Source organism: Carlito syrichta, unplaced genomic scaffold (assembly GCF_000164805.1).
Source record: "Carlito syrichta isolate Samal-C Ts95f unplaced genomic scaffold, Tarsius_syrichta-2.0.1 Scaffold136033, whole genome shotgun sequence".
NCBI lineage: Eukaryota > Metazoa > Chordata > Mammalia > Primates > Tarsiidae > Carlito > Carlito syrichta.
Genome location: NW_007080129.1, coordinates 41809 through 53649, shown reverse-complemented (window position 1 = coordinate 53649; position 11841 = coordinate 41809). Strand labels below are relative to the sequence as shown.

Below are 11841 nucleotides of genomic sequence, written 5' to 3'. Positions count from 1 at the left end.
CGGGTCTCGAACCCACGGGCTCAGGCAATCCACTCACCTCAGCCTCCCAAAGGCGCGGGATTACAGGCTGAGCCACCGAGCCCGGCTTGCTCTGTCTTTAGAGTCTGTCCATCCCTGTTCTCTCCCTCTGAAGAAAACACCAACTGGGATCTTTGCTGATCACACTTAGGTAGCCAGAGATTCAAAACTTGCTCTCAGACGCTGAAAGCATGAGCTGAGGGATACTGATTTTCTTGTGTTCTGTGTTGACAAAACAGTTGAACTTGAGGATTGTTTATTAAGTGATTAAGTGTTTACATTTTGGTAGAAAATTCAGCTCAGGTCAGATTTTGCAGCATGCCCAAGAAACCCCTATTCTTTATGATGTACATCGGGCAGGAAGAAGGAGCCTCCGAGGGGTGCTAGAGCTTGCCAGACCCAGGGCTCCCAGCCTTGCCTTTTCCCTCCTAACGGGAGGAAGGCCCTGCTGGGCAAACTGCTGTGCTAGCCCTGGGGCGACTCTCTGTAAGGGCCTTGTGTAGTGAAGTTGGGCATCACTGAGGGCTCAACTCTGAAAGCAGCTGCAGACATTGTAAGCAAGTGGAGGGACTGTGTGCCAGTGAAACTCTACTGACAGACCCCAACATGTGAATTTCATGTAGGATTCACAATTTCAACTTTGAAATTTGAAAGTTTGAAAACGTAGAACACCTTGGCTTGTGGACCCAGGCAGAGGGTGGTGGAACCAGATGTGGCCCTTGGGCCATGGTTTGTGGCCCCTGCTCTGAAAGAACAGGAGAAGGGAGGTGGGGAAGCCTACCCTACGTGTCTGTTACGTGCCTGCGCAGAGTGCATGCATGCCCTTACTCTTAGAGTGCCAAGCACTAGGGTCAGGCCAGCTTGTGTCACAGGTCTTCTGAGGAGCAGCTCAGCCACGCCTACCGCCTGCTGATGTCACAGCTGTCCCGGGAGCATGCCGAGATCCGCCTCTCAGCCTTCCAGATTGTGGACACGCTCTTCACCAGGTCTCACCAGTTCAGGATGCTGGTTGTTTCCGACTTCCAGGAATTCCTGGAGCTCACACTAGGCACAGACCACGAGCAGCCCCTCCCGCCCCCCAGGGAGGTGGCCCAGAAGCTGAGGCAGGCAGCCATCCAGGCTGTGGAAGGCTGGAATGAGAAATTCGGAGAGGCCTATAAGAAACTTGCCTTGGGCTACCACTTCTTAAGACACATCAAGAAGGTAGGTGGGCCTTGTCCTTGGTTGTCCTGGAGACCCCAGTTACCCAATGTAGGAGGGCAGAGCAGATGAGATCTCTGCCTGTTGAGGGTGCACTTTGGGGTGGCTAGCTCCTGGGCTCATGGGTCCCTGGATCAGTGGAGGTAGAAGGGTGGGGTCAGACCTCCAGAGAGGGGTGGAGCAGCTGTGAGGGGAAAAGAGTGGAAGCTGTTCCTGTGTGGCTGAAGTGAACCTGCAGGCTTGCTTTTCACAAGCAAGGAAAGGCAAAAACCAGCTTCTCAAGTGCAGCTGCTTTCTGCAACAATGGGCCCTGGACGCTGGGATCTGGCCCAGCTTTGTGCTTAAAGTCTTCACCTGGACCCCACGGTGGGCTCTGGCTGGTGCTGGGACTGATGAAACCCACTTGGGGGCTGCATCTGTGGCCTGAACCCAACCCTGCTGCAGCTCAGATGATGCCATGGCCCCTCTCTGGAGGCTCCGACCCATCCTTCCCCTTCTGCCCCAGGGAGCACCACCCCTCCCACGGGGATTCACACTCAGGTGGTGGTTTAGGCCCCCAGGTCCTGTCAGCAGCCCCTGCTTGCTAATCATGCAAACATGCTGCTTTCTTCCCTGTGTCCTACTTGGAGCTAGAAGCCTTTTTATCTCTTTTAACTTGCAAATGTTCTGACTTTCCAGGGACTAGATAGCAGAGGTAAGTGAATTTCCTTTTGTTTTAATACACTGTGAGTAGGCAGTCATGGTGGCTCGTGCCTATAATCCCAGCACTTTGGGAGGTGGAGGCTGAAGGATCGCTTGAGTCCAGGAGGTTGAGGCTGTGATGAGCTGTGATCACTGCACTTCAGTCTTTTTTTTTCTTTCTTAAAAGCAAAAAACAAAAAGCAGTGTAAACTGACAAACCTCTGGAGATCCTGGCCGTGTACTGATGCTGGTGTGTTTTTGATGAGACCTGTTTTTGACTTTTATCTTCTTTGCATTTTTTATAGACAGTCCTAATCCTTGCTTTCAATTTCCCAGGTGGATTTTCATGATGTGAATGTAAGGACTGTGGCAGAAAGAAAGAGAGAAGAAGAGAAGCAGAAGCACTTGGATAAAATCCATAGAGAGAGAGCCAAGCAGGCAGAGAGGGAGATGGAAGGCAAGTGCCCAGCAGTGAGTGACCAGCGCCCCGGGCTGCCTGTTGCCGCTGTGCTGGCTACTGCCTTTGGTCTAGTATCTATCGCATGTTTCCGGTCCCAGGGCCCCTGGTCCTAGGGACCCAGGTGCTCACACAGGCTAGGCAGGGAGTTCAGGGAGGGCTGCGGAGGCATTCTCAGCCATAGACTCCCCAAGACCCTGGCCCTAGGGGCCTCTGCAGCATCTTTGCCTCTCCTGCGCCCCCTGGTGGCTGTGTTCACCTACGCCTATGTGCCTTGAAGATCCGGTGCAGAGATGGGGGCAGACAGTGATCTGAGCCTGGTGGCCAAATTGAAGGCTCCTCATTCTCATTCATGGCTCCCCAAAACCCTACTGTTTACTTCCTGGCAGCTGACCCTTCTCAGGGGTATAAGAGGGGGGGCGGGGAAGCAGGCAGGGTGCATGGCCCCCTGCAGAGGTGTGTTGAGACTGGCTGAGGCAGCTACTCTGCATCCTGTGATGATGGGTCTTAGGGGCTCTTTCTATATCCCTGGGCTTTCCACAACCCTTTCCCCATGTGTGAGCCCTGCCGAAGGCCACTTCTGGGAAACTCAGGCCTTGGAGAAGTCCGTGAGGCAGGCTGCTGGGCCCCAGGGTGGTGAGGAGGTCTCCAGGAAGGGGAGCTGGTCTGGCCCCAGGGAGATGTGTGGTGTCATGTGCCCCAGGAAGCGGAGTGGCCTTGTGCCAGGACCTGCAGCCCTAGCCAGCTGCTCCTGTTTGTCCATGCTTAGTATAGTCTAGTCCAGACTGAAGGCATCACCCAGAGGTGTCTGCAAGTGGCCTTGCAGACCAGCTGCTGAGCTGGTGACTACGGGGCAGCTAAAGGGTTCTGTGAACCTTCATCCAGGGCACTGGCTTATGCTGTTGGGAAGGAAGGAGGCCTGGGTGTGGGCTGGGTGTGGGACCTGGCCCAGCTGGTGCTATAGGGTGGAGCCTTGGAGGCAGGCATCTGGGTACGGTAGGGTGAGGTGATCTTTGCTCACCGGGACACAAGAAGCAGACATCTCAATCTCTTGGCAGAAATGTCTGGGGAAATCGCATCCTGCCTGACGGAAGTGGAGAACTGCTTTCGGCTACTGATGCCCTTTGACCTTGGCCCAACCCCAGAAGCAGGATTCCTGGGCATGGCTTCTGGCCTATCTAAGGAGGATGTCCCTTGCTCTTCGAGCCTGGGCCCCGCTGTTCCTGGCTGGTCTGGCACCCCTGACCTTCAGGACGAGGAGCAGCCCTGCTGCAGCAGGGACCTGCCAGCCTCTGCACGCCACCCTGGAGCTGTGGTTGGGGCACAGCTACCTGAGGCAGCCACAGGGGCCCCCTCAGAAGACGAGGACAGCGACCCGGAAGAGTTTGTGCGGAGCCATGGGCTCGGCTCACATAAGTACTCACTGGATGTGGAGCTCTGCTCAGGTGATGGCTGCCCTCCTGCTCTTGACCCTGGGCTGGCTGTTGGTGTGTCCTGCGCTGGCCTTCCCAGGCAGCCTTAGACCTGCAGTGGCCTCCTCGAAGGGCCAGGTTGGGGGCACCACCAGGTCTTTCCTTCCTATATGGCCTCTGCACTGGGCCATGCCAGGCCTCTGTGTCCACAAACTGGCCTCTGGGATACTTCCTTCCCTCTTCTGATGGCCTTCACCCCACCAGGCTATGAGCAAAGCAGGGATCTCCGGGACTGGCAGGTCCCAAAGTGCCCACTGCCACAGTCTCCATGCAGCATGTGGGCAACCGCAGGCCCGACACTCCAAGTGACCACCAGCCCCAGACAGGTTATGCAGGGTCCTGCCAGGTTGCAGGTTGTGAGGGGTCAGGTGCCACTTGCCTGGCCTGTGAGGAAAATGAGCCAGAGGCAGTTCTTGTTGCGCTTTTGATGGCAGCGATGGCAGGTCACACGTGGCCTTGGTGTTCCAGGCTGAGGGGCGTTGCAGAGACACACCATGCCCCTCTTCTCCTTGGTCCCAGTTTCCTCACAGGCGCCCTGTGCTCTCCATGTGGGGTGATGGAGGGGTTGGGGCTCTTTGGGGATGTATGTGGCTTTGAGTTGCTGTCTCTGGGAAACCTCTTTCTTCAAAAGCATCAACAGTGGGCGTCCTTTCCCAGGAGTGGTGACCTGGTGCTGAGGCTCTGGGAGAGCATGATCGCAGGGCTCAAGAGTGCTGAAGACTGGCGGGCTGCTGGGATTAGGTATCAGGATGCCCTCAGGCTGGTACAGGGTGTTTAGGGCTTGTCGGCCCCATGTACTGGCCTGTGTGGTGGCATGGCCCCATGCCTGATGCTAGGAGAGCCACAGGGATGGGGGAGCACGTGGAGGAAGCCATGCAGGTGATGGGTGCCTGGCTAGTGAAGGTGAGTTTGTGGCTGCCGAGGCCCCGAGGCTGAAGCAAGTGCGTCCTCCATCCTGCGCACCAAGGCAAGAGGAGAGGTTCTGTGCACTGTGGGTGTGGGGGGCGGGTGGAGAAGGCCACCGAGTATGACGGGCTTCGGAAGATTCTGGTTCCTTCCTCTTACTTTGCTGTGGGTGGGCGGGATGGCCACAGCCAAGAAGTAGAGGCAGGAGGCGAGGCTGTGTGAGGGGACTTTGGTGTTGGGCCAGAATTTTCTTTTCTTTTTTTTTTTTTAACTTTTAAATTTTAAAGATGTGGGGTACAACAGAATGCTCTTATCCAGAATCATGGATCAGTACATTTCTCTCTATAGTGTCGGGTTTGGGGTCCTTAGTTGATGTCACTGGGACAGGGGTGCTTGTTGGTGGGTTCCCCACGGGCTGTATGGCCTTTGTTGTGTGGTCAGCCTCACCAGGGTCTGTGGGATATGCAGGCCCACATCCCTCTGGTGACCTCTGTATGTTTTGCCCCAGATGGCCTGAAGGTGCAGGAAAATGAGGACAACCTTGCTGTGATCCACGCTGCCCGCGACTCACTCAAGCTTTTGCGGAACAAGTTCTTGCCCATCGTGTACTGCTGGGTCCAGGTGAGGCTGCCACAGGGTGGGCAAGGGTATGGGAGGTGGTAGCTGCAGGGGGGGATCACGCGTGGAGGGTGCTGGGCACGGGGGGTCTCTTCCTGGGGGTGACCGTGGTGAGGGGAGTGGGCAGTGACGGCGTGACCCCTGCCCCGGAGGGCCCTGGCCCTCGCCTGTAGCCCTCATCCTCTGTGTCCTGTGTCCTTTGTGATTCTCCCCCTTGTGTTGCAGCGGTTTTCCCGCACGGGGGTCCACAGGGAACAGCTAAAGCGCGCCATTGACTTGAAGGCTGAGTTAGAGCTCGTACTGAGGAAGTACAAGGAACTGGACATCGAACCTGAAGCAGGGCAGAAGGCCAGGGTGAGTGGCGGGGTCATGGGGTGGGGTGGGCTTCAGAAGATGCTGATTCCTTCCTCTCACCACTGACTTCTCAAAGTGGGAGGCCAGACGAGGCTCCCTGTCAGCAGGGGCTGTGAGAGGGACCAGGCAGGAGAGGAAAGAGTCGGTGAGTCTGGGTTTGTGGTCCCAGAGGTCTCAGTGAGCAAGTGGGGGAGCTATGAGGGGCTGAGGCCCTTGGCCTGTGGGCCTGGCAGGCCCAGCTGCCTCTGACTCCTTGGAACCTCTGCGAGATCTTCCCAGCGCAGGCTGTCTGTGAGCCTAGAGTTGTTACCATGGCAGAGGGGACATTCCAGTCTGCTGGGTGTTGTCGGGTGCTGTGCATTGTAGCAGAGGGTAGTAGGTACTTAGCACCCCTCATATGAAGTGTGTCTCCAGAAAGCCACAAAAAATTAGGTGGTGCCCTCCAGCCTGATGAAGTGGGTGGGACTTGTGGGGACTCGCCAGCAGATGGGGTGCCCTGTCCTGGCAGCACTGTGGTCAGCCAGAGTAGAGACCCTTGTCGAGCCCCCGGATGGCTGGGAGAGCCAAAGGGCACTGGTGTCTGCTTTGGGGCAGAGACTTGGAGGGCTGTGGGGGATTTTGGGGGAGGGGGCTGCACCTCCCTGAGCAAGTACATGGAGTTAGAGGGGCTGGGCCACCTGGATGGGGCTCTGGGCTGGAGGGAGGACGGCTGCCTGTTCATTTGGCACTTGATGATGGGCAGGGTGGTGCTGTGCCGTGATCCTGGAGTTGCAGAGACCTTGGGTGGGATGTATCAGAGGGTAGAGGGTGCCGGCATGCCACTGCACTGGGCCCTTGAGGAGGTGGGCGAGTTTGGATGGAAATCTGGGCAGTGGTGCCTGGAGGACACGAGTTGGGTCCTATGCAGGTGTCCTCAGGGCCAGGAGGGACAGCACTGGGTGCTGTTACCCCTCATGATTGGGAGACACTAGGTGGTTACCATTGGGCTGGTCATGACCATCCCTCTCCTGCCTGTGGTGGTCTCTTGACTTGGTTCAGAACCAAGAAAACAGATGCCAGATGTGCCACTCACTTGGGGAGCCCTGAACCAGATCCCAAACCCTGCCTCGGCCCTAAACCTGGTTCCTTGAACTGGGGCCCCACACCCTGGGAGATGGTAGGCTTTCAACTCTCCCTGTTTTTAAGGGAGCTTTGGGGTGGGAAGAGCTCTGTGTTCCTTGCTGAGGGAAAGATCAAGTCACAGCCACTCAGAGACCTTGACCTAGGACCAAGAATAGGTGACACCCTGTGTCCCGGGCTATGACCTGGTCCTCACCCTGGAGCAGCTGCCGTGCGTGGGGCAGGACAGGCAGTGCTGGAGCCTATGTGGGGAAGGCCTGCTTACTGGCAGTTTCCCCTTTCCTTCGGAGTGCCACTGGGAGGGACTTCAACCCTGGGTCTCGCTGTCACTGAGGGTGTGCAGCCCCCTGAGGCCAGCAGAGGGAGCACTTGCTTTTCTCCCTAAAACTGCAGATCCAGATCATCCCTCGTCTCCTCCTCAGGGAGTACACGCACCACTGGAGTACACGTGCCGTGGAGAGAGCAGCCATCCCTTGGTTACTCCCCTGGGGCTGTGAGCTTGTGGGTGCTTGCTAACACTGCACAGGAGCTTCATTTTTGTGTGTCACTTCACTAAGAAATGAGTTATTTTTGTGAATTCTGATCATAATATAGTTTTACAATGAGAAAGATGACTTTCTAGCCCCGGGCAGAGGCTTCTGTTGGCATGTGTGCGGCCGTCAGGAGGAGTTTGTTGCTCAACCCAGCACACTCAGGGGGCAAGGTTGTCAGAGCAGCAGGTTTGGGCTGAGTAGGGAGTGGTGAGGAACCCTTTGGCCTCTCTGCTTGGGGTAGGGCCACAGGCGTGCCTCCCAGGGGTTTGTGCTGACCCTGTTCGAGGTCACTGAAGGCCCCTCGTGGAGCTCTCCAAGCCCTGCTCCATCCCTACAGCACAGTTAAGGCCACTCAGTTAGCTCTTGCACTGAGACCCCGCTGGGCGCCTGCCTGGGCCTGCTGTTTGCGGCCAAAGCTCCACCGTTGGCTGATGGACCGATGGGCCTTTGCTGTGGCAGTGATAGCCTCTGGGTAGCCAGGGCTCTGGGGAGCGTCCACAGAGCCAGATGGGGCTGTTGAGCCCTGCCAGCCTGCACAGTCATTTGGGGGCCAGCAGTAGGGCTGACAGGACCTTAGAGGTGGTGGCAGCCCAACTACTGTCCTTGATGGGCCTCTGGGACCAGCCTGCGGGGCTGACTGGTGGGCATGTGTGCTCAGCAGTCCCCTGGCCTGCCAGCAGTTCGGCCTGTGCAGGTGGCAGAAAGCCAGAGCTCCAGCTTCAGTTCCAGCCACAAGTACAGGGAGGCCTGGAGGCACTCCTGCACACCAACTCACCCCCATGAGCGTGTCGCTCCCTTGTGGACACAGCCCCTGTGTGCTTCAGGAGACTGAGTGACCAGCTGAACCCTTTCCTTTGATGGGCTCAGGAGCTCTGGCTTCCCAGGCCACTCTGGCCCTGGGCTCTTGCTGGCCATGACCTTACAGCTGCAGTCCTGGCTCCTGCTGCTGGTATTCTTCAGGGCGCTGTGTCCAGAGGCCAGCGAGAGGGGACTGAGGCCCAGAATGCGGGTGTAGGCCTGGCGTGGTTGCCTGTTGGGCCCTGGCTGCTGCTCCCAACCCCACCAGGCTGGCTCCCAGGGTCCCATGGATGCCGGCAACTGTGTCCGAGCTCCTGTGTGACTCAGGCGCAGGGTCTCAGGCCCCACATCATGGAACTGTCAGCACTACTCCTCTGTGGTGTGTGACTCCAGCCCTTGAGTGAACAGGATGGCCATCCTGACCCCAGTGTCTGGGTTCTCTGCTGCCACCCTGTCCCTCCTTGCTCCTCCCGGTCAGAGTTCCATCTCCATGTGTCTTCTGGCATGTGTCTGAGAGGCGGGTGCTGAGCAGTGGGCTTCTGCAGCTGTGGCTTCACTGGTGGGCAGCTCCAGGCAGCTCCAGGTGGTATGAGTCCATCCCCCCCTGACCACATGGTGTAGCCAGTAGATGCGCCCAGGCTGATGAGCTTTAGGTGCTGGGCTCCTGAGGGTATGAGCTCATGGGGCCACTAGGATATGCGGTGGGATTGAAACTACTTGGAATGAATGTGTTTCAGCTCTAGTGGGAAGGGAGAGATCACTCTGCTCCTTTGTCACTTGAATGGACACTTTCTAGATGCTTTTTCACAAACTGATTTTTAAAAAAGGCCCTGCTCCGAATCCTTGGAGATTTTGCTCACTGCAGCTCAAGCACAGAGCTGCCTGGAGATGGAGTGATTGTCGGCCCTGGCTCAGGTGAGCGACTCTTCCCAGAATAGACACTGGCGGCTGCGGGTATCTGTCCATCTCCCAGCTCGGCTTGCGGATAGCTCCTGGGCAGTCCTGCAGGGCCATATACCAGCCGTATACACAGGGCCAGGTGGGGCCAGCTCATGAACACGGGTGCTAATTAGGGCCATTTTAATTAGAAATTATGAATGAGGTGCTTGTCGCTAATTTTCAGATAAAATTTACAGAGGGCTTGAGTCGTTTCCCTCAGTGTTCCCCACTTAGCGCGGGGCCGCATCGTTAACTCCGTGTGTGTAGAACAGGCTGAGCCAGGATGCTAATTCAATAATGCATGATTTAAGTATTCTAGAACTTTAACAAATGTGTACGAGACCGAGACAAATATGATGCTACTGGTTAAGATCAAATGGCAGTGACCGAGATGCTGGAGGGAGTTGTAAAGCTGCCTTCTGCCATTCAAGGCTGGTGCACTATGTGGATGTTGCTTTCCTTGGCAGCCAAGTGGGAAAAAGCCAGGGCCTTTTTCTTTTTCCAAACATTTCCCATCTGTCAGTTTGTTGGCATTGGTTTCTACATAATATTGTTTTCCTTTTGACATAGATATTCTGTCTTCAAGAACTACTTAAGCAGGTTTAAATATGTTTAACTGTTTGTTTTATAGAGTGTCTCTGTGTCAGTTCCGTCTGGGCGCAGGCCGGGGATAAATCTTCGCTGGATCAATACCAAGAGTCATTTGGTAGATTCGTTTCCAGTCTTGCAGTGTTACAGGATAGGCGTGATAACCCATGGCTGCTTCATTCACCACACTGATAAAAATCCTTGGAAAACTTTTAAATTACCTGCTATTTAATTGCATAGCTAAGGTCACCAATTATTTTGTATTGTGTAATTAACAAAATATCAATTTCCCACCAAGTAAGTCAGAAAGGAACTTTAAGCATCCTTCAGTACTATCATCAGTGGCTTTCCTTTCTTTTTAAAAAAATATTAGGTTATTTGTTTAATGACTAAACAGATGTTTCTTTTTGTTCTCGCCAATTGTGAGTCCCATGACAGCCACAGGGGCCTCACCATGGACGTGTCTGTACCCACTCACAGAAGTGGACTCATCCATGTGGCCCTGGGTGTGGTCTTCTTTCTGTATTGGCCACCTGTCTGCCCTCTCCACCCCCTCACCAACCCAAACTCTGAACTTTGGTGTTAGATGCCAGAGAGCATTCCTCTGCCCTCCAGGTATTCTGTCAGGTTCAGAGCAGCCAGCAGGCCTCCACGGGACCCTCAGCCTTTAGACTGAGACCTCAGCTTCTTGTACTGCCGTTGAATTAGGGAAAGTTTTTTGTGATGCTGCTGGAGCCACGAGAGTGTTTGGCTTTTTGGAGGTGAAAAGGACAGGAGCTGAAACCCAGGGAATGAAATGTTGAGCATCAGGCTCAGGCAGGGAGGCAGGGAACTAAATCAGCAGCCGTCGGGAAGCCTTGTACCGCAGCAGGGCCGGTAAACAACCTTCCTGGTGATGCGGCTCCTTCCATCATGCCGAAGGCCACGCTGCTTCCTCCACGGGGGGCTGTGAGCTGGGGGAGGGTATAGATTCACTGGCTCTCTTGAGATCAGCAGTGGGGGATTGGGAGATCATCTCGGCCTAGCTGGGGCCTTGGTGCCCATCGCTTCCTCCCATGCCTATAGCACAGTCCCCCCATTTCCTGGATTTTTCTGTTTCTCCATATCCATCTGGAAAACAGATGGCACCTCCCAAACGAGCTCAGCTCTGTAAACACCTCATGCGTTTTCCCTTCAGTTCCTAAAGCAGGCCCATCGGGTCATTCTTTTATTACCCTTATTTTATAGATGAGAAAACTGAGTCTGGGAGAAGTTGTGTAAGCCCTGGCCTCCTTTCCAGCCTTGGCCATGCAGGGAGAAGGGCTGCTGGATGAAAGTGCCCCCTACACCCTAGGTCTCATGGCCATATAGCATGGCATGCCCTCCTGCTTCCCATGGCCATTGTTCCGTGAGCCTGGCCCCTCTCTTGCCTGAGGAGGTGGGGCTGGAGTGGGCAACACTTCCATATCTGGGAGGAGAGTGTATGTAGCCATTGGTGCCCTGCCGCAAGTGTGCCCGGTTTTCCTTTTCCATGCCTACAGCTCATTTTCCCTGCAGAGCTCAGGGAGGAGAGGGGTTTGGAGATACCAGATGCTGTAAGAGGTGAGTCCATGCTCCACTGAGTGTGATGTTAGTTTGTGTTCAGCCCATGTGACCCCAGTGCCTTGACTGGCTTCTTTATGTACTGTGCATGGCACTCCCTGTTCAACAGGCACCAGGCTGCAGCCTCTGCTCAGATCATTTCACGAGAAGCCAGGGGCGAGTCCCATTGCAGCCACCCCAGAGGGGTAGGCTGTGTGGCCCGAGTCTGTCCATCTGAAGAGCAACAGAGACCCAGGACACCTGGTTTGTGTCCTCCTGGGCTGTCAGTGCTCCTTTGGTGGATGAATGTGTGTCCCCTACCATCTGGCTAACTGCTGGACTGTATCCAACAGAGACGGGGGCCCTGGCCTCACTCTGGAAATGGACCTCCAGGTGTCTTGTGCCTTAGCCTTCCTCCCATCCCATTGAACTGGATGTGCCTTTCGGGACCCGGGCCCTGTGGTGCTGCATCTCTGGCGCCTGCAACTGGACATGCTCAGACCTTGGTCCAACAGGCAGCCCTGGCCTGCCGTAAGAAGCCTGCCACTCAGTGTGTTTCGTGATATAACTGTAGGGTTTTTGTGATGAGTGCCGATTT

The 11841-nt window shown here is 55.6% G+C and overlaps 1 protein-coding gene across 1 annotated transcript in view; it reads left to right on the top strand.

Annotated features, from left to right (window-relative positions):
• UVSSA (UV stimulated scaffold protein A) overlaps window positions 1-11841 on the top strand; it is a 36743-nt gene that overhangs the window by 725 nt on the left and 24177 nt on the right. The window contains exons 2-6 of the mRNA XM_008049704.1: window positions 891-1221; window positions 2236-2356; window positions 3415-3801; window positions 5243-5355; window positions 5578-5706. Of these exons, the coding sequence (XP_008047895.1) occupies window positions 891-1221; window positions 2236-2356; window positions 3415-3801; window positions 5243-5355; window positions 5578-5706 (1081 nt within the window). The remainder of the gene's footprint in view (window positions 1-890; window positions 1222-2235; window positions 2357-3414; window positions 3802-5242; window positions 5356-5577; window positions 5707-11841) is intronic.